This window comes from Schistocerca gregaria, chromosome 9 (genome assembly GCF_023897955.1).
Source record: "Schistocerca gregaria isolate iqSchGreg1 chromosome 9, iqSchGreg1.2, whole genome shotgun sequence".
NCBI classification, from domain to species: domain Eukaryota; kingdom Metazoa; phylum Arthropoda; class Insecta; order Orthoptera; family Acrididae; genus Schistocerca; species Schistocerca gregaria.
Window position 1 is genome coordinate 26815147 of NC_064928.1, and position 20141 is coordinate 26835287.

General features: G+C 42.5%; 1 protein-coding gene across 2 annotated transcripts in view; it reads left to right on the forward strand.

Moving 5' to 3' along the window:
* The window catches only part of LOC126291554 (serine protease 1-like), a 212735-nt gene that overhangs the window by 146425 nt on the left and 46169 nt on the right, over positions 1-20141 (forward strand). For both annotated transcript variants that reach the window (XM_049985066.1, XM_049985065.1), the window contains exon 4: positions 3409-3507. In XM_049985066.1, coding sequence (XP_049841023.1) covers positions 3409-3507 — 99 coding nt within the window. The remainder of the gene's footprint in view (positions 1-3408; positions 3508-20141) is intronic.

Sequence of the window (20141 nt, forward strand, 5' to 3'; positions counted from 1 at the left end):
GAGTGAGGGCGTATAGTGGGCATGCGGGAGGCCGGGTGGACGTACCGCCGAATTGCTCAACACGTGGGGCTTGAGGTCTCCACAGTACATCGATGTTGTCGCCAGTGGTCGGCGGAAGGTGAACGTGCCCGTCGACCTGGGACCGGACCGCAGCGACGCACGGATGCACGCCAAGACCGTAGGATCCTATGCAGTGCCGTAGGGGACCACACAGCCACTTCCCAGCAAATTAGGGACACTGTTGCTCCTTGGGTATCGGCGAGGACCATTCGCAACCGTCTCCATGAAGCTGGGCTACGGTCCCGCACGCCGTTAGGCCGTCTTCCACTCACGCCCCAACATCGTGCAGCCCGCCTCCAGTGGTGTCACGACAGGCGTGAATGGAGGGACGAATGGACACGTGTGTTCTTCAGCGATGAGAGTCGCTTCTGCCTTGGTGCCAATGATGGTCGTATGCGTGTTTGGCGCCGTGCAGGTGAGCGCCACAATCAGGACTGCATACAACCGAGGCACACAGGGCCAACAACCGGCATCATGGTGTGGGGAGCGATCTCCTACACTGGCCGTACACCTCTGGTGATCGTCGAGGGGACACTGAATAGTGCACGGTACATCCAAACCATCATCGAACCCATCGTTCTACCATTCCAAGACCGGCAAGGGAACTTGCTGTTCCAACAGGACAATGCACGTCCACATATATCTCGTGCCACCCAACGTGCTCTAGAAGGTGTAAGTCAACTACCCTGGCCAGCAAGATCTCCGGATATGTCCCCCATTGAGCATGTTTGGGACTGGATGAAGCGTCGTCTCACGTGGTCTGCACGTCCAGCACGAACGCTGGTCCAACTGAGGCGCCAGGTGGAAATGGCATGGCAAGCCGTTCCACAGGACTACATCCAGCATCTCTAAGATCGTCTCAATGGGAGAATAGCAGCCTGCATTGCTGCGAAAGGTGGATATACACTGTACTAGTGCCGACATTGTGCATGCTTTGTTGCCTGTGTCTATGTGCCTGTGGTTCTGTCAGTGTGATCATGTGATGTATCTGACCCCAGGAATGTGTCAATAAAGTTTCCCCTTCCTGGGACAATGAATTCACGGTCTTCTTATTTCAATTTCCAGGCGTGTATTTCGTAGGTTGCTTATAGATGAAGTCAGTATGTCGTTGTGCTACATTTGATAGTTCTCAGATGGCATGTGGTTTCTGTAATTAGTGAAATTTGTGAATTGGGTTGACAGTTCGGTGTAAAATTTGTACACCCACACCCACCCACCCACCCACCAAACCACTCACCCACCCACCCACCCACCCACCCACCCACACACACACACACACACACACACACACACACACACACACACATACTTTGCACCTACACATGCTCTACAGTCACACAACATGTCGATATTGGTTTTCCTTGTTGATTTTCAACTCCATTTCATATTTACTACTGTGCTGTTATCGTCTAATAATAATTAAAATGCAATAATATCGTTGACAAACAAAAGAATAAATCTTCTTCATTGCAAAAAGAGAAAGTGTATTCCAGGCATTGAGCACAATGGGGCAGTAAGGATAAGCAGTTATAAAAACATACAAAACTAGTGAAAATGCAGAATTCTCTTCTTTGCTCTACATGTATTTCCTTTTAAGAGAGTTTTAATAACGGCATTCAACGCCAGTGTCCTTTTCTTAAGCCTGTTCATAGCCTGACATAGCAACGAAATGCCACTCTCCCTCTCATATCTTGTAATTTCAAGGTTCTAGGTACATGTTGAGCGGATATTTAATAGAAAAGCTGGTAAGTCTTTTGATGAAACTTCCTGGCAGGTTAAAACTGTGTGCCAGACCGAGACTGAAACTCGGGACCTTTGCCTTTTGCGGGCAAGTGCTCTACCAACTGAGCCACCCAAATACGACTCACGTCCCGTCCTCACAGCTTTACTTCTGCCAGAACCTCGTCTCCTACCTTACAAACTTTACAGAAGCTCTCCTGCGAACCTTGAATCTCATTCAAGTCTTTTGATGTCTTAGATAATTCTACAAAAAATGTCCCTGGAGCCATCCATCCAATGTTGTGTACCTCACCCAACCACCTGGTGGCAATTGTATCTTAGATTCTTTCTGTTGCTTCTTTCGAGGAATGATGAACATCGAGGGCATGTTAGCTCCGCTTGCCGACAAACAAATGAAGTATGTTGCAATTTCAGTCCTTTCTGCGGACAGTAACTATGTAACTTGACGTTTCCCCTTGCAAGCTACGAATTTTGATTGGTTTTTAGGGTTCACTGAGACACCTGTATCATCGCAATTAAATATCTGAGAAGCTTTTAGTTTGTGTTTCTTAAGTAAACTTGTTAGCAACGAAAAAAGGCACCTACAGCTACTTTTTTGAAGCCCATGGTTCTAGCACCAGATGTTGCTTTGTGTTTGAGAACAGATGAAACAGGATGTATCTTAACGAACCCATTAACCCGATTTCATTTTTAAATCCGTGGGCAATGCCATTTCTTACAGTGAAACGAGAAGGTAAGATAGGCAAGTCTTTTATTGTTGGATCGAATAACTTAGCTGTCATTGTTTTTAAGTAGTTAATGAGCTCAAGTTCCTGTTCATCCATAAATTCGCTGATATACTTTACAGCCAATTTTTTGAACTTCATAGTCAGTGTTTTCTCTTCTTTTCCTAATACGTGTTTGCTGAATAAACTGGGGAAGAGCAAATTGTTTGAAGCTTTCAAATACCCCTACTGGTCGGAAATAAGAACATCGACAGGATTGTTCGTTGCCTCATTGTATGTATACATTACTTTGGTTAAAAAATGATCAGGAATTCCAGGGCAGGAGTAAAATATCACACAATGGAAATTTCACATAACAGTGCTGAACACGAAAACATATGACTGCTTCAGTTGAAGAGCACCAAGGTGATAGAGTTCAACTTATTACTGCTAAGTGGCACCATCTACTTGACACCTAAAAACGTCAATCGTGATTCCGCCTCAGAACCCCATTCTACCCACGATTCCACTACCTATATTGTGTGTTTGTTAGTAACTCATATGTGGCTACCTTATGTGGCTACTGAACCAGCCTTTTATTTATCAGACACATGCAATGCGCAATAAATACTGCCATGAGAAATGAAAAAGATGTTTCAGTTTGCTTAACACTGTGTCAAATATACAGCTCAAGATTCACATTAAAGCAGACTCTTATTAAACATTAAAATATTGATACAGCATAATTTCAAAGTAATTAAGTAACTTACATGAGGACTGCAAAGGGGTATTATTTCAATTTATCTCCTTTGTCAGATGATACTGCTTCCTATATTTACAGAATTTAAACATAAAATATTGAAAATATTGCCAGTATAAAGAATTTAATATTTTTTTCCTGGAGGTTTCATTGCACTGGTGACGTTACCTTCCTCCAGCGACGTCAATGAAACCTTCGTGGGAAGAACTGCCTTGCTCAGCGGTTGGGGAAGACAGTTTGCCGGTAAGTTGCTGATTTAGTTCAGTTTGTGATAAAGTATTGATTTAATTTTGTTCCTGTAATTCAAAACATCTTGCGTACCTTGCCATTTCGTGGAATGTATAGCATTGTTCGGCATTTATGATTATTTGTGCAACGAAATGTAGCTGCACACGGCAGTAGGGGGACAAGGGGTGTCAGCTCACGCTGCATTGTTGCCAAATTTATTCAAGTTGCCGGTGATGACGTCATCCAAGATGGCGGCATCTAGACTTGGCATCACCACATGACGTCATCCTATATGGCGGATTTTGGTGGGAAAATAGGCCTATGGTGCTACGTCCGCTAACCTAACCTCAAGAAAAAATGGCGGGAAGTGAGAATTTTGGCAGGAAAATAGGCCAATTGTGCTACGTCCACTAACCCAAGATCCCAGAAGAAAAAATAGCGAGTAGTTTGAATTCCAACAGGATAATGCATGCAGAACCTTACTTGTCTTTATTATTATTGATTATCATTTATTAACATTCACTATCATCTATTTTTATTTAAATAGACCAATTCGGCTATGTCCACTAACCTAAGCCTCCAGAAAAAATTCAAATTCCAACGGGATAATGCATGCAAAACCGTACTTCTCTTTTATTATTATTATTCATTATTAATGATTATTATTTATTAATATTCATTATCATTTATTATTATTTATTATCATTTATTATTATTTATTATTATTGATCTGCCTCTACTAGAAAATTCCCTCCAAATTCCAATTCCAATATGATAACGGCTACAAAACCTTACTTTTGTTTATAATTCATTATCATTTATTAACATTCATTATCATTCATTGTCATTCATTATCATTTATTATTATTCATTTTCATTTATTGTTATTATTTATTTTTATAGGCTTACCTCCACTAGAGAATTGCGCCAAATTCCAACACGATAATGTCTCGAAAACTGTACTTCTACTTATTATTATCATTTATTATTTATTCAAGATGTCCGATTTTCTCGCTGAGAAATCCATTTTCCTTAAATCCATAACAAAAATCTATCACAAGTTCAAATCACAACACAATAATTGATCACACATACGAACTTTCTACGTCACTTACCTTTTTTTCACTGGTAGCATATAAGAATCGCGTCAAATAATAAACTGCACTTATAGTAACGTAACTCACATCCTTTAATTTTGCAGGGGGGAAGGGACTGAAGACTTTATTTCAAGCAGTACGGTCATCACTTGTTCACCAACACAGTCAGCACACACACCTTTGATATCGCAGTGGAGTGCTGTGGTATAATGATTGGCAAGACTCTATTTATTTTGTCAAACAACTTATTTAACCATACAGTATATCTATCAAACAATCACCCTGGGCCATGTTGCACAGCCCACAAACACGCACCCAATCATAAGTTCAGTACACACTATAGCAAACTGCTACTAAATAACTCCTCACACTTGACTCCTGCAGATCCGCTCGCAAAAAGCAGATGTGCGCAGGTACGCCCCATTCCGCACTCTGCCCACAGGATCGTGAAGTCACCCATCCGTCTGATTTCAGGCGTCGCACAGCCCCTTCTCGGCTTCCGCAAGCGTGAGTTGGCGCGGTCAACGCGCTCGTCAGCGGTCAAAGCACACACATACCACCATCCAGGAACGCGATCCGTCACAATCCCGAGCCTCAACCACCGCTCGCTTCGATGTCATCGTTTTCCTACATTCCTCTTGTTGCCGCATACTTGACTCCACGAACAAATTCCCCCCTGCGAACCAGAAGATAAGTGTTTGGAAATTCCCGTTACATCGTTCTAGGTCTTTTAGAGGGGAGTGAATTCGTAACACTTTGAATGGGAATTCATATACGGCAAGATACCGTTTTCATTGTACGATGGTTTCAATTCAGATGTCAAACTCAGTCACCTCTTTAAGAACTGAATTAATCCTGATACAGTACAAGGCAACACGAATGAGGGTTTAGTATACTACTCCAGGCTAAACACTGCGATGGACGAAGAGGTACTTGTGACATCAAAGGTAATGCACACCCTGCGTGATTGTAATGCATCGTTTACCTTTCCTGCACAGTGTGCCATTGAATGCGTGGGACGCCAGATGATTGTCTGTACTCCACACAGACTGTCAACTTAGTAAGCTGCTTATTCTTGACTGAAGAGTCAGTCATGTACTCTTACCGAGTCCTCCAGTGAAGCAGAAGACTGTTTGTCCCCAGTCTGTCTATAATGGCTGCACACACTCGCCTGGTTGGTGGGGAGAGGTGCACAGAGATGCCCGTACAGTTCTCGCAAGAACGTATTAACTAACATGACTCTTCTGTCCCATATTCACTAGTGGGACAATATATGAGACTCTCAGCTTATTTATGCGGCACTATTTAGAGCCAATTGTTATCAAAATGACCACAGAATAAAATATTCCATGTATCAATACAACATTTCGGAGAGAGAGAGAGAGCACTTCCTTGTCACCAAATTGTGTATATCGAACTACCTCTCCTCTGTTAGTGCCGAACATTGACATCTTCCAAATTTGGAGTCTGCCAAGCAAACATTGCTTGCAATCGTCCTATCTGTTAACACCATCTCCAAAAGAAATGACGGAAACAGTGTGATCTCCCTCCCCTCGAAATTTTCAGACTGTTCCGCCAATGAGAGAGCGTTCTACAAGAGCACAAGCCCTTTACTGTCACTCATCTGTATATGTGAGACCACGCACTGCTCACATGAGTACCACGTCCTGTTTTAATTACATATTCCACCGCACAGTTGTCTCTCCCTTAGAATCCCTTTGGCGGTGACCACACCATTGGCTAAGCCTGTGCTGCGCCCCTCTAGGCCACGATCTTTATGACCCATCCCTGTACTCCGACATGTTTGCATTGCAACCGAAATGAATGCAATGGGAAAAGGGAGCTGCCAAATACACATTCATTAACATCTGATATGCAAATAAAAGGTCTTACATGGCGTGTAACATATCAATCGAATCGTCTCATCGAGAAGAAGCTCATGAAAGGTGTTAAAAGAGACTGTCACCTTATTTGTTGCCCATGGAAGGTGGTAAAAATGGACTTCCACATTACACTTCTGTTCTATGCTTGTCTCAGATATTTTTCTTTTGCATTTCACTTCCACAGAGGGCAACATTCTTTACTCCTGTCTTCAGAAAGACCACCTTACACTAAACCTCATACTCAACACTAACAAAATTCTATTTTTCAGAAATGCTGTTGTAGGTATTGCCACACTGGCAGCAGCCCTCATTACAACCTGATTTAGTTCAGTTATATTCTGTTACCTTTTTCCAAGACATTAGCCATTCCATTCAGTTTATTTTTCACCCCCTTTGTTATCTGTAAAGATCTAAAATAAGATTACAACATGAATCACATTTAAATACGAAAATGGTTACTATGTGCATGCAATGTAAGGGTGTGAAAGCAGTTTACTGGTACATTATCATTTACTTTGACCATAATGGCTACAATATCTCAGATACTTAATGATAGAGTGTCACTGTTTAATTACTTCATTATTAATTAAAATATAGCCTTTTACATGCATTTAACCGCCCACTCTGTGGTAGATAGATAATCTGTGACGTTTGCACTAGAACAATCGCTCTGATATGGTCTGTAATAAACACAATCAGATTCTCCATATTTCAGGTATAAGAGATAAGCGAGATGTCACTTCCTTATGTCTATTATGTCATCATGAACTGTGTATCTTCCCGTCTTCCAGTTCATGATGGAGTGATTTGTTGTTTAAGCCAAACTGAGAAATGACTGTGTACACAGGACTGATACCTATGCACGTATTCATATAATATGTTTGACACGAAATAGATCACTAAATTAAGAGAAAAATTAAGATGTTACAAGTACGTTGTGTGTAAGGAAACATAACTGGGATGTTAGATAAATTACGATTATGCCACCAAGTGTGCAAGAAGCAGCTCCTTAGCATCATTGTGCATTGAACTGATAATTAGAATTATATCACATGACAGAACGTATTTTGATCAGCCACTGATGCTGCACAATCTTGCCCATCTGAATACAATAATAATAAAGAAATTTTTCATAGATGACTGCAAAAATCTGTACGATCTATAAATTTCAAGTATTTTACAGTCACTTTTTAGGTGCTGCAGATTTTTTCACAAATTACAAAAATTACTCCAGAAAATTAAGGTTTCGTCAAATTTGAAAACACGTTCCATGGTACTCTGTAAACATGAACGATGATGGACACACTGGGCAGCAGTGACGTTTCGTTGATGATGGGAAAGTGTCGTTGCTAAATAATAGTTGGAGGATACAGGATGACTTACACATAATTTCTAACTTGCGTGATGTATTGCAGTTTGCTCTAAATTTAGAAAAATGCATGCTAATGCACGTAAGTAGGGTAAACAACCCTGTAAATTTCGAATGCTATGTTAGATGCGTCCTACTTGACACAGCCATTTCCATCAAATATCTGGACATAACACTGCAAAGCAATGTGGAGCAGAACAACCACATAAGACCGGTAGTTGATGTGACAAATGTATTAAAGAGTAACTCATCTACAAAGCAAACCCATACGGAACACCAGGGTGACATGCTGTTGAGTACTGATCCAGTGTTTGGCACCCCACCAGGTTAGTGTGGATGTAGGTATGTCATGTGAATAGTTGCAGTAATAGTCTACCACAGTGATTTAAACGAACTGTTAGTACATGGCATTGCTGTGTTAGGGAGTGACTGACTTTTGGCTTGTGATAACATGTCTTTGGACAGGAGCAGTGAAGAGTACGTGGTGCGAGTTCTGAAATATGTTTTTTTTCAGAGTAATTTTGTAGCTTTCAGTGTTGGTATAGGTGAGCAGTGGGACAAAGTTCGTAGAGCCCCACTCTTCATTGTTGTCAAATGTATTCAAGATGGCGGACCCAAGATGGCGGCTATAGGTATTTCAACATTGCAGTGACATCCTGGTGGGAAGTTCAAACTTTGGTGGGAACATAGGTCAATTGGGCTACCTCCACTAACATAGCCCCATCCACCCCCCTACCCTCCCCAGAAAATGGCTGGAAGTTCAAATTCCATCAGAACAATGGAATACACCACGGCTACCTCCCATCCCAACTACAGAAAACGCGGGTACGTTCAAATTCATGAGGTGAAAAAAGGGCACTTTGGCTACTTCCACTAACCTAAGTCATCCGACCGCCACCTCTTCCTAGGGATCGATGGGAAGAGGACCCTGTGAAGGATAGGAATGTCATATTTTATTTAAACAGCTTTTATTTAGACAATTTGAGGCAGTGCCTCCATCTGGCGTGCTCAGCATGGGGTCTGTAGGACACAGTACTTCCACCAGAAAATGGTGTTATGCCTCCCATTATATACTCCAAGATGGCAGCCTGGGGTGGGGGGAAATGGCGGGAACCATTAGGCACCCTTAATCCAGTAATGTGCTAGACTTCAGCCAGTAGGATGGCTGTATCTAGTAACGTCATTGGAGGGGATATAGGGCAGTCTCAGCACCTCTGGAATCTCAGTCTTGCTCAGTCAGTAAGCAGCAGCAGAAGAAGAAGAACCATGAAGCCTAACAGCAGTCTCAATCCATCACAGCCCTGCAGAATAGGAAGAAGCGGAAATGTAAGGGTCCCTCATCACATCTTTCTCTATGGCTAGCATTATTATTATTATTATTGATTGTTTTCGCATCTTGGCTCATGTGTAATACTTCCTAGACTTTGTTCAGCGGTAGCCCTCGACGTGTCCAGGCCAACAGGGTAGAGTGCCAACATGCCGATTTCTGCCGCATCTGGACCTGTAGCGACATTGGCTGCCATCTTGTCCAGACCTGCAGCGACCTCTAGACCTGCAGCAGCTACAACCTTCAGCACGTCTGAACCTGTAGTGACCATGTGGCGTCCTGTTGCTGGGGCAGGACAAGGAGCTGGTGTTGTCTGTCGCACTCATCGATTTGTGTGATGAGGACATGCGATCTGCTCCCAACACATCGAACGCTGCTGGTAGTCCTAAACAACAGCAAGATCGAGGACAGCACTGGTCACCAACATATGACCCATCCCAAAAGAACATCCCTGTGTTATTGTAGCCACAGAGTGCTGATGCTGTGAATAAGAACGCGTGGAGTATACCCATGCTTTTCAGTTCCACATACAGTTTAACTCCCAGTGGAAGGAAACTTGTAAGTGTTGGTACAGAAGCACATCATGTTTGGGGCTTGCATACGAGAATAGTAATTGAAACTGCATCGAAGGGTGTTAATGTGCCAATTTCCGAGTTCGACTGAGATGAAATATGTTGTGCAGAGCGCTACATAACTCAGCAGATTACAGAGTATTATCCAACTCGTTCTCACCCAGACATTTGAGCTACTGGTGTGACACTATTACAACAGTGTATGATAACTGCACACTATGTGTGAAATAGGGTGACCATTGTGTTTACCTAAGGCACGCCTCAGTTATGAAATTATACGATCTGGATACTGCACTACGTTTTACATTGTAGAGACTGAACCCCTGGTTACCGAGCATAGACTCTGTATACAATGATGTTGTATACTTCCTACGTGTGCACAGTGTATAAGTTGATTATTTGAAGCAGCACTTTTGTTTGAACATGAATGCTGAACCGAAAGAGAAACAGACTAAATGAGTGTGTGAAAAATCTGAGACACTGTGAGACATCCATTGGCCTGAAAGAGATACACGGGGAATTTATTGCATGTCAAAAAGCTTTGTTTGGGAAATACTGTACAGGTGCAAAGAAGAAGATACAGAAAGAGTCTGATGATTTTCTTGAAATACTACATCCTATTAAGATATTTAAATAAAAAAGTAATATACATATGTATAATGTCAAACATTGTTTGTGTTCTATTTCATATCTCTCTCATTACAGTCAAAGTATTACACCTATTAATATCATTATTTTTCAAAACTAGACCAGTTATTGACATAATGAATGATCAAGTTAGTCTTAAGGGTAATATATATTTCTCTGTAGCCGGTATAGCTCATACAGTTAAGTGCTTGAGCTGTAGTGGCAACACAAATTATTACCCTCCCCTCCAGTGTATCTTTCTATATACACTCCTGGAAATGGAAAAAAGAACACATTGACACCGGTGTGTCAGACCCACCATACTTGCTCCAGACACTGCGAGAGGGCTGTACAAGCAATGATCACACGCACGGCACAGCGGACACACCAGGAACCGCGGTGTTGGCCGTCGAATGGCGCTAGCTGCGCAGCATTTGTGCACCGCCGCCGTCAGTGTCAGCCAGTTTGCCGTGGCATACGGAGCTCCATCGCAGTCTTTAACACTGGTAGCATGCCGCCACAGCGTGGACGTGTACCGTATGTGCAGTTGACGGATTTTGAGCGAGGGCGTATAGTGGGCATGCGGGAGGCCGGGTGGACATACCGCCGAATTGCTCAACACGTGGGGCGTGAGGTCTCCACAGTACATCGATGTTGTCGCCAGTGGTCGGCGGAAGGTGCACGTGCCCGTCGATCTGGGACCGGACCGCAGCGACACATGGATGCACGCCAAGACCGTAGGATCCTACGCAGTGCCGTAGGGGACTGCACCGCCACTTCCCAGCAAATTAGGGACACTGTTGCTCCTGGGGTATCGGCGAGGACCATTCTCAACTGTCTCCATGGAGCTGGGCTACGGTCCCGCACACCGTTAGGCCGTCTTCCGCTCACGCCCCAACATCGTGCAGCCCGCCCCCAGTGGTGTCACGACAGGCGTGAATGGAGGGACGAATGGAGACGTGTCGTCTTCAGCGATGAGAGTCGCTTCTGCCTTGGTGCCAATGATGGTCGTATGCGTGTTTGGCGCCGTGCAGGTGAGCGGCACAGTCAGGACTGCATACGACCGAGGCACACAGGGCCAGCACCCGGCATCATGGTGTTGGGAGGTATCTCCTAAACTGGCCGTACACCTCTGCTGATCGTCGAGGGGACACTGAATAGTGCACGGTACATCCAAACCGTCATCGAACCCATCGTTCTACCATTCCTAGACCGGCAAGGGAACTTGCTGTTCCAACAGGACAGTGCACGTCCGCATGTATCCCGTGCCACCCAACGTGCTCTAGAAGGTGTACGTCAACTACCCTGGCCAGCAAGATCTCTGGATCTGTCCCCCATTGAGCATGTTTGGGACTGGATGAAGCGTCGTCTCACGCGGTCTGCACGTCCAGCACGAACGCTGGTCCAACTGAGGCGTCAGGTGGAAATGGCATGGCAAGCCGTTCCACAGGACTACATCCAGCATCTCTACGATCGACCCCATGGGAGAATAGCAGCCTGCATTGCTGCGAAAGGTGGATATACACTGTACTAGTGCCGACATTGTGCATGCTCTGTTGCCTGTGTCTATGTGCCTGTGGTTCTGTCAGTGTGATCATGTTATGTATCTGACTCCAGGAATGTGTCAATAAAGTTTCCCCTTCCTGGGGCAATGAATTCATGGTGTTCTCATTTCAATATCCAGGAGTGTATATATTGTCCACGTTTCACTTCAATACATAGCTACACTCCATGCAAATACATTCAGAAACGACTTCCTGACACTTAAATCTATAGTCGATGTTCAGAAACGCTTTGCTTGCCATTGCGAGTCTACATTTTATATCCTCTCTACTTCGATCATCATCAGTTATTTTGCTCCCCAAATAGCAAAACTCATTTATTACTTTAAGTGTCTTATTTCCTAATCTAATTCCCTCACCACCACTCGACTTAATTCGACTGCATTCCATTATTCTCGCTTTGCTTTTGTTGATGTTCATCTTATAGCCTCCTTTCAGGACACAGTACATTCCGTTCAGCTGCTCTTTTAGGTCCTTTGCTGTCTGTGACAGAATTGCTGTGTCATTGGTGAACCGCAAATTTTTACTTCTTCTCCACGGATTTTAATTCCTACCCCGAATTTTCCTTTTGTATCCTTTACTGCGTGCTCTATATACAGATTGAATGACTTTGGGGATAGGCTAGAACCCTGTCTCACTCCTTTCAGCCGCTAGGGTCGCAGGTTCGAATCCTGCCTCGGGCATGAATGTGTGTGATGTCCTTAGGTTAGTTAGGTTTAAGTAGTTCTAAGTTCTAGGTGACTGATGACCTCAGAAGTTATGTCGCATCGTGCTCAAAACCATTTGAACCATTTCATTCCTTTCCCAACCACTGCTTCCCTTTCAGGCCCCTCGACTCTTATAACTGTCATCTAGTTTCTGTACAAATTGTAAATAGCCTTTCACTCCCTCTATTTTACTTCTGTCACCTTCAGAATTGGAAAGAGAGTTTTCTAGTCAACATTGTCATAAGTTTTCTCTAAGTCTACAAGTGCTAGAAACCTAGGTTTACCTTTCCTTAATCTATGTCCTAAGATAGGTCATAGGGTCAGTATTGCCTTACGTGTTCCAATATTTCTACGGAATCCAAAGTGATCTTCCCCAAGGCCGGCTTCTACCAGTTTTTGCATTCGTTTTTGCATTCGTCTGTAAGTAATTCGTGTTAGTATCTTGCAGCCGTGACTTATTAAACTGATAGTTCGGTAATTTTCACACCTGCTTCCTTTGGGATTGGAATTAGTATATTCTTCTTGAAGTCTGAGGGTATTTCGCCTGTCTCATACATCTTCCTCACCAGATGGTACAGTTTAGTCAGGACTGGCTCTCCCAAGGCTGTCAGTAGTTCTAAAGGAACGCTGTCTACTCTCAGGGCCTTGTTTCGATTCAGGTCTTTCGGTGCTCTGTCAAACTCTTCACGCAGTATCATATCTCCCATTTCATCTTCATCTACATCCTCTTCCATTTCCATAATATTGTCCTCTAGTACATCACCCTTGTATAGACCCATTTCATCTTCATCTACATCCTCTTCCATTTCCATAATATTGTCCTCTAGTACATCACCCTTGTATAGACCCTCTATATACTCCTTCCACCTTTCTGCTTTCCCTTCTTTACTTAGGACTGGTTTTCCATCTGAGCTCTTGATATTCACACAAGTGGTTCTCTTTTCTCCAAAGGTCTAATTCTCCTTTAGGCAGTATCTATCTTACCCCTAGTTGTATATACCTCTACATCCTTACATTTGTCCTCTAGCCATGCGGCTTAGCAGCTTTGCACTTCCTGTCGATCTCATTTTGAGACGTTTGTAATCCTTTTTGCCTGCTTCATTTACTGCAGTTTTGTATTTTCTCCTTTCATCAGTTGAATTCTATATCTTTTCTGTTACCCAAGGATTTCTACAAGCCCTCATATTTCTACCTACTTGATCCTCTGCTGCCTCAACTGTTTCGTCTCTCAAAGCTACCCATCCGTCTTGTACTGTATTTCTTTCCCCCAGTCTTGTCAATCGTTCCGTAATGCTCTCCCTGAAACTCTCTACAACCTCTGGTTCTTTCAGTTTATCCATGTCCCATCTGCTTAAATTAGGACCTTTCTGCAGTTGCTTCAGTTTTAATGTATAGTTCATAACCAATATATTGTCGTCAGAATCCACATCTGCCCCTTGAAATGTCTTAGAATTTAAAACTTGGTTCCAAAATCTCTTTCTTATCATTACATAATCTAGCTGAAACCTTCCAGTATCTCCAGGCTTCTTCTATGTATACAACCTTCTTTCGTGATTCTTGCACCAAGTGTTAGCTATGATTAAGTTACGCTCTGCGCAAAGTTCTACCAGGCGGATTCCTCTTTCATTTGTTACCCCCATTCCACATTCACCTACTACGTTTCCTTCTCTTCCTTTTCCTACTATCGAATTCCTGTCACCCATGACTATTAAGTTTTCATCTCCCTTTACTGTTTGAATAACACACGAGCAATTGTTGTAGGTCCATCCAATTGTGGCAAGACTAATGTCCTCATGACACTGCTAACACATGTAGATGGAGTCCAATTTGAATATATTTGTGTATTCTCAAAAACACTGTTTCAACCCAAGTATCAGCTATTACAGGAGATATTGCACGGTGTAGATGATAATACATCCACTATATTCAGTGAAAGCGGTGGTATCCCTCCATCTGTAAAAGCAAAGCCAAACAGTGTCTTCATATTTGACGATGTTGCTGGGGTAAACCAAGACCAAATTCGAAAACATTTATATTTTCGTCGTTTTATTGGTGATGATGTATTTCATCTAAGTGAAATGTATTCCACAATCCCGAAACAGTTGGTTAAGGATAATGCAAACCTCATTATAGCCTTCAAACAAGACAATATGAACATAAAACACATTTATGGGCACATGTCGTTCAACAGTTTTGTAAAGAAATGTTCTGATTGCTGGAATCATTCACAGTATGGGTTTCTCGTTATCGATGAAATAAGAGAACTGAGTGAAGGTAGGTACAGGGGAAACTTTCAAGAGTTTTTGCATATACAGCACGGTAAGAGAGGATAGTACATGAGTATAAGCTGCACCATGGACAAATTCGCACTCATGTCTAGCTCTCAACCTGAGAGAATGGGTGTACACAGGCAGAACATTCACCTGTACATGGATGCGGAAATTTAGGCTGTTGTTCATAAAGATGGAGGTATGCACAGAGAACAAGAGACGTATCACCAGACTCTTCTGAGAATTGTGAATTCGTTAAATGTGTTAGTTAATGAAGTCGGTAAGAAAGTAACCGAGTTAAATGAAAAGGTCGAGGCTATTGAGAGGAAAATATATGTAGAGTTCCTTGTTGTTGAGAAGGGGGAGCAGGCAGGTAGGAAGAGGAAGAAGAAGAGCGAACATATAAAGTCTCACGCTGCGAAGATGTCTGATTACACCGAGATGTCAACGAAGCAGAAAATGATTCAGGCGCGGAAAAGTAGTTCGTGAGCAATTATGGTTTTTGGGGTTAGGGTATATGGATCGACAGTAAACACTAAGAGAGACCTTTAAGCCTGTTACTGAATCTCTCAGACACAGAAAAAAACAAAAACGCACGATAACGATGGTATTGGCATGAACGAATTCGTTATCCGTTACGACCCTGGTCAAATAGAACATTCGGCGCAGCAGGGCTCTTCCGTACACGTTGGGCAAGCATATTATAACTGTAACTGATGACACAATACAGATTGGTGACAGGCGGTTTAAGGAAACGGCTGGCTTAATGAATGTTACTTCTCTAAGACCTACCAAAAATCATAGATATTATTCAGTTAATGATAGGGAAACGTACCGTGAAATACTGCACACGACTGATGTACATAAGATCGAGAAAAGCCTGAGCAACAAGAAATATAAAACCATTACAAAACGGATACGTGGTGGCGAAAACAACAACAACAGCAACAATACAGACATTTGGCACAAAGCATTGAACAATCGAATCCCGCAACGTATGTTATAACGACCCCAACGAGCTAACAGACCGAATACGGCCGCTCATGGGATCAGCTGGTGCAGGTAATACAGTGTATCCGAATGAGGCAGTAGTTAGAGCACTGCACAAACCAGCACGCAAAACACACCTTCGTAGGCATGTTATGATTAGATGACTTATGGCAAGTTGATCTTGTAGATATGAGGGAATATTCACATGAGAATAATGTATTGAAATATATTTTAATGATACATACTCCAGAATTGCCCGGGCATTACCTGTTAAGACAAAAACGGGTAGAAATGTGTTTTTGAGCGTTTGCTACATACAGGGACGAACCGATGCCCATAGAACCTCCAAACCGATTTATTTATTGTTCCGTGGGACCAAATTAAGGAGAAGTCTCCATGGTCGTGGAACGAGTCAATACATGAAATTATAACACGATATTAGAAGCAGATAAAATGAAATATAAAAAAACATATTCAGGTGACAAGCTGTAAGCTTAAATAAAGAAAGTCAACAATGTAACACTGGAATTTGCTTAACTTTTTAGCTCTTCCAGGAGCTCCTCGACAGAATAGAAGGAGCGAGCCATGAGGAAACTCTTCAGTTCAGACTTAAAAGAGTTTGGGCTACTGCTAAGATTTTTGAGTTCTTGTGGTAGCTTATTGAAAATGGATGCAGCAGAATACTGCACTCTTTTCTGCACAAGCGTCAAGGAAGTGCATTCCACATGCAGATTGGATTTCTTCCTAGTATTAACTGAGTGAAAGCTGCTAACTCTTGGGAATACGCTAATATTGCTAACAACAAACGACATTAAAGAAAATGTATACTGTGAGGGAAATGTCAGAATTCCCAGACTATTGAATAGGGGTCAACAAGAGGTTCTCGAACTTACACCACATATAGCTCGAACAACCCGTTTTTGAGTCAAAAATACCCTTTTTGAATCAGAAGAATTACCCCAAAAAATTACACCATACGACATAAGCGTATGAAAACATGCGAAGTAGCCAATTTTCGTGTTGAAGTGTCACTTATTTCAAATACTGTTCGAATGGTAAATAAAGCAGCATTTGGTTTCTGAACAAGATCCTGGACATGGGCTTTCCACAACAGTTTACTATCTATCCTAACGCCTAGGAACTTGAACTGTTTCGTCTACATCTACATGACATCTACATGACTACTCTGCAATTCACATTTAAGTGCTTGGCAGAGGGTTCATCGAACCACAATCATACTATCTCTCTACTATTCCACTCCCGAACAGCGAGCGGGAAAAACGAACACAAAACCTTTCTGTTCGAGCTCTGATTTCTCATATTTTATTTTGATGATCATTCCTACCTATGTAGGTTCGGCTCAACAAAATATTTTCGCATTCGGAAGAGAAAGTTGGTGACTGAAATTTCGTAAAAAGGTCTCGCCGCGACGAAAAACGTCTATGCTGTAATGACTTACATCCCAACTCGTGTATCATATCTGCCGCACTCTCTCCCCTATAACGTGATAATACAAAACGAGCTGCCCTTTTTTGCACCCTTTCAATGTCCTCCGTCAATCCCACCTGGTAAGGATCCCACACCGCGCAGCAATATTCTAACAGAGGACGAACGAGTGTAGTGTAAGCTGTCTCTTTAGTGGACTTGTTGCATCTTCTAAGTGTCCTGCCAATGAAACGCAACCTTTGGCTCGCCTTCCCGACAATAATATCTATGTGGTCCTTCCCACTGAAGTTGTTCGTAATTTTAACACCCAGGTACTTAGTTGAATTGACAGCCTTGAGAATTGTACTATTTATCGAGTAATCGAATTCCAACGGATTTCTTTTGGAACTCATGTGGATCATCTCACACTTTTCGTTATTTAGCGTCAACTGCCACCTGACACACCATACAGCAATCTTTTCTAAATCGCTTTGCAACTGATACTGGTCTTCAGATGACCTTACTAGACGGTAAAGTACAGCATCATCTGCGAACAGTCTAAAAGAACTGCTCAGATTGTCACCCAGGTCATTTATATAGATCAGGAACAGTAGAGGTCCAAGGACGCTTCCCTGGGGAACACCTGATATCACTTCAGTTTTACTCGATGATTTGCCGTCTATTACTACGAAATGCGACCTTCCTGACAGGAAATCACGAATCCAGTCGCACAACTGAGACGATACCCCATAGCTCCGCAGCTTGATTAGAAGTCGCTTATGAGGAACCGTGTCAAAAGCTTTCCGGATATCTAGAAATACGGAATCAACTTGAGATCCCCTGTCGATAGCGGCCATTACTTCGTGCGAATAAAGAGCTAGCTGCGTTGCACAAGAGCGATGTTTTCTGTAGCCATGCTGATTACGTGTCAATAGATCGTTCCCTTCGAGGTGATTCATAATGTTTGAATACAGTATATGCTCCAAAACCCTACTGCAAACCGACGTCAATGATATAGGTCTGTAGTTAAATGGATTACTCCTACTACCCTTCTTGAACACTGGTGCGACCTGCGCAATTTTCCAATCTGTAGGTACAGATCTATCGGTGAGCGAGCGGTTGTATATGAGTGCTAAGTAGGGAGCTATAGTATCAGCGTAATCTGAAAGGAACCTAATCGGTATACAATCTGGACCTGAAGACTTGCCCGTATCAAGCGATTTCAGTTGCTTCGCAACCCCTAAGATATCTACTTCTAAGAAACTCATGCTAGCAGATGTTCGTGTTTCAAATTCTGGAATATTCCATTCGTCTTCCCTGGTGAAGGAATTTCGGAAAACTGCGTTCAATAACTCCGCTTTAGCGGCACAGTCGTCGATAACAGTACCATCGGCACTGCGCAGCGAAGGTATTGACTGCGTCTTGCCGCTTGTGTACTTTACATACGACCAGAATTTCTTCGGATTTTCTACCAAATTTCGAGACAATGTTTCGCTTATAATATGCCCATTCTGTCTCATCAAAATATCGGTTCTTGTTGAATTGTGAGTTAGAAACTGTAAAAACTGAGTCTTTCTGTGATTTAGCATCAAATTATTTTCCACAAGCCACGAACTTATTTCATGAACTGCATTATTTGATACTGTTTCAATATTACATACAAGATCCTTCACTACTAAGCTGGTGTCATCAAAAACAGAAACAGTTTTGAATCACCTGTAGGCATATCATTTATATAAATAAGAAACAGCATTGGCCCCAGCACCGACCTTTGGGGAACGCCCCACTTGACAGTGCCCCATTGGGACTGAACATCACTACCACTCTCAATATTGCGGAGAATTACCTTCTGCTATCTGTTCTTACAGTAAGAGGCGAACCAATTGTAAGCTACTCCCCATACTCCATAATGGTCCAACTTCTGCAGTAATATTTTGTGGTCAACACAGTCAAAAGCCTTCGTTAAATCAAAGAAAACACCTAGCGTTCGCAACATTTTATTTAATCCGTCCAAAACCTCACAGAGAAAAGAGAATATAGCATTTTCAGTTGTTAAACCATTTCTAAAACCAAACTGAACATTTGACAGCAAATTATGTGAATTTAAATGCTCCAGTAACCTTGTACATACAACCTTCTCGATAACTTTAGCAAACGCCGGTGGCATAGAAATAGGTCTAAAATTGTCAACATCATCAATGTCTAACTTTTTATTAAGTGGCTTCACTACCGAGTACTTTAATCGGTCAGGAAACCGACCACTTCTAAAGGAAAAGTTATAGATATGGCTCAGTACTGGGCTAACATACATAGAACAATACTTCAGTATTCTGCTAGATACCCCGTCATATCCATGAGAGTTCTTGGTCTTTAGTGGTTTAATTATTAACTCAATTTCTCTCTTGTCAGTATCATGGAGGAGCATTTCAGGTAACAGTCTCGGAACACTTTTTTCTAAGAGCGCTATATGATTCCCTGTTGGGACTAGGTTTCTATTTAGTTCACCTACTATATACAGAAAGTGATAAAATACTCTTGGAGAGAGTCATAAGATGTCGAGGAAATAAAGCACTAGTGAAGTGGCTTGGTTTTCCTGCTACGCAAAACAGTTGGATTGATGCCGACGCGGTCTAAGGCGCTGCAGTCAGGGACTGTGCGGCTGGTCCCGGCGGAGGTTCGAGTCCTCCCTCGGTCATGGGTGTGTGTGTTTGTCCTTAGGATAATTTAGGTTAAGTAGTGTGTAAGCTTCGGGACTGATGACCTTAGCAGTTAAGTCCCATAGGATTTCAATTTGAACATTTCGAACATTTGATGCCGACG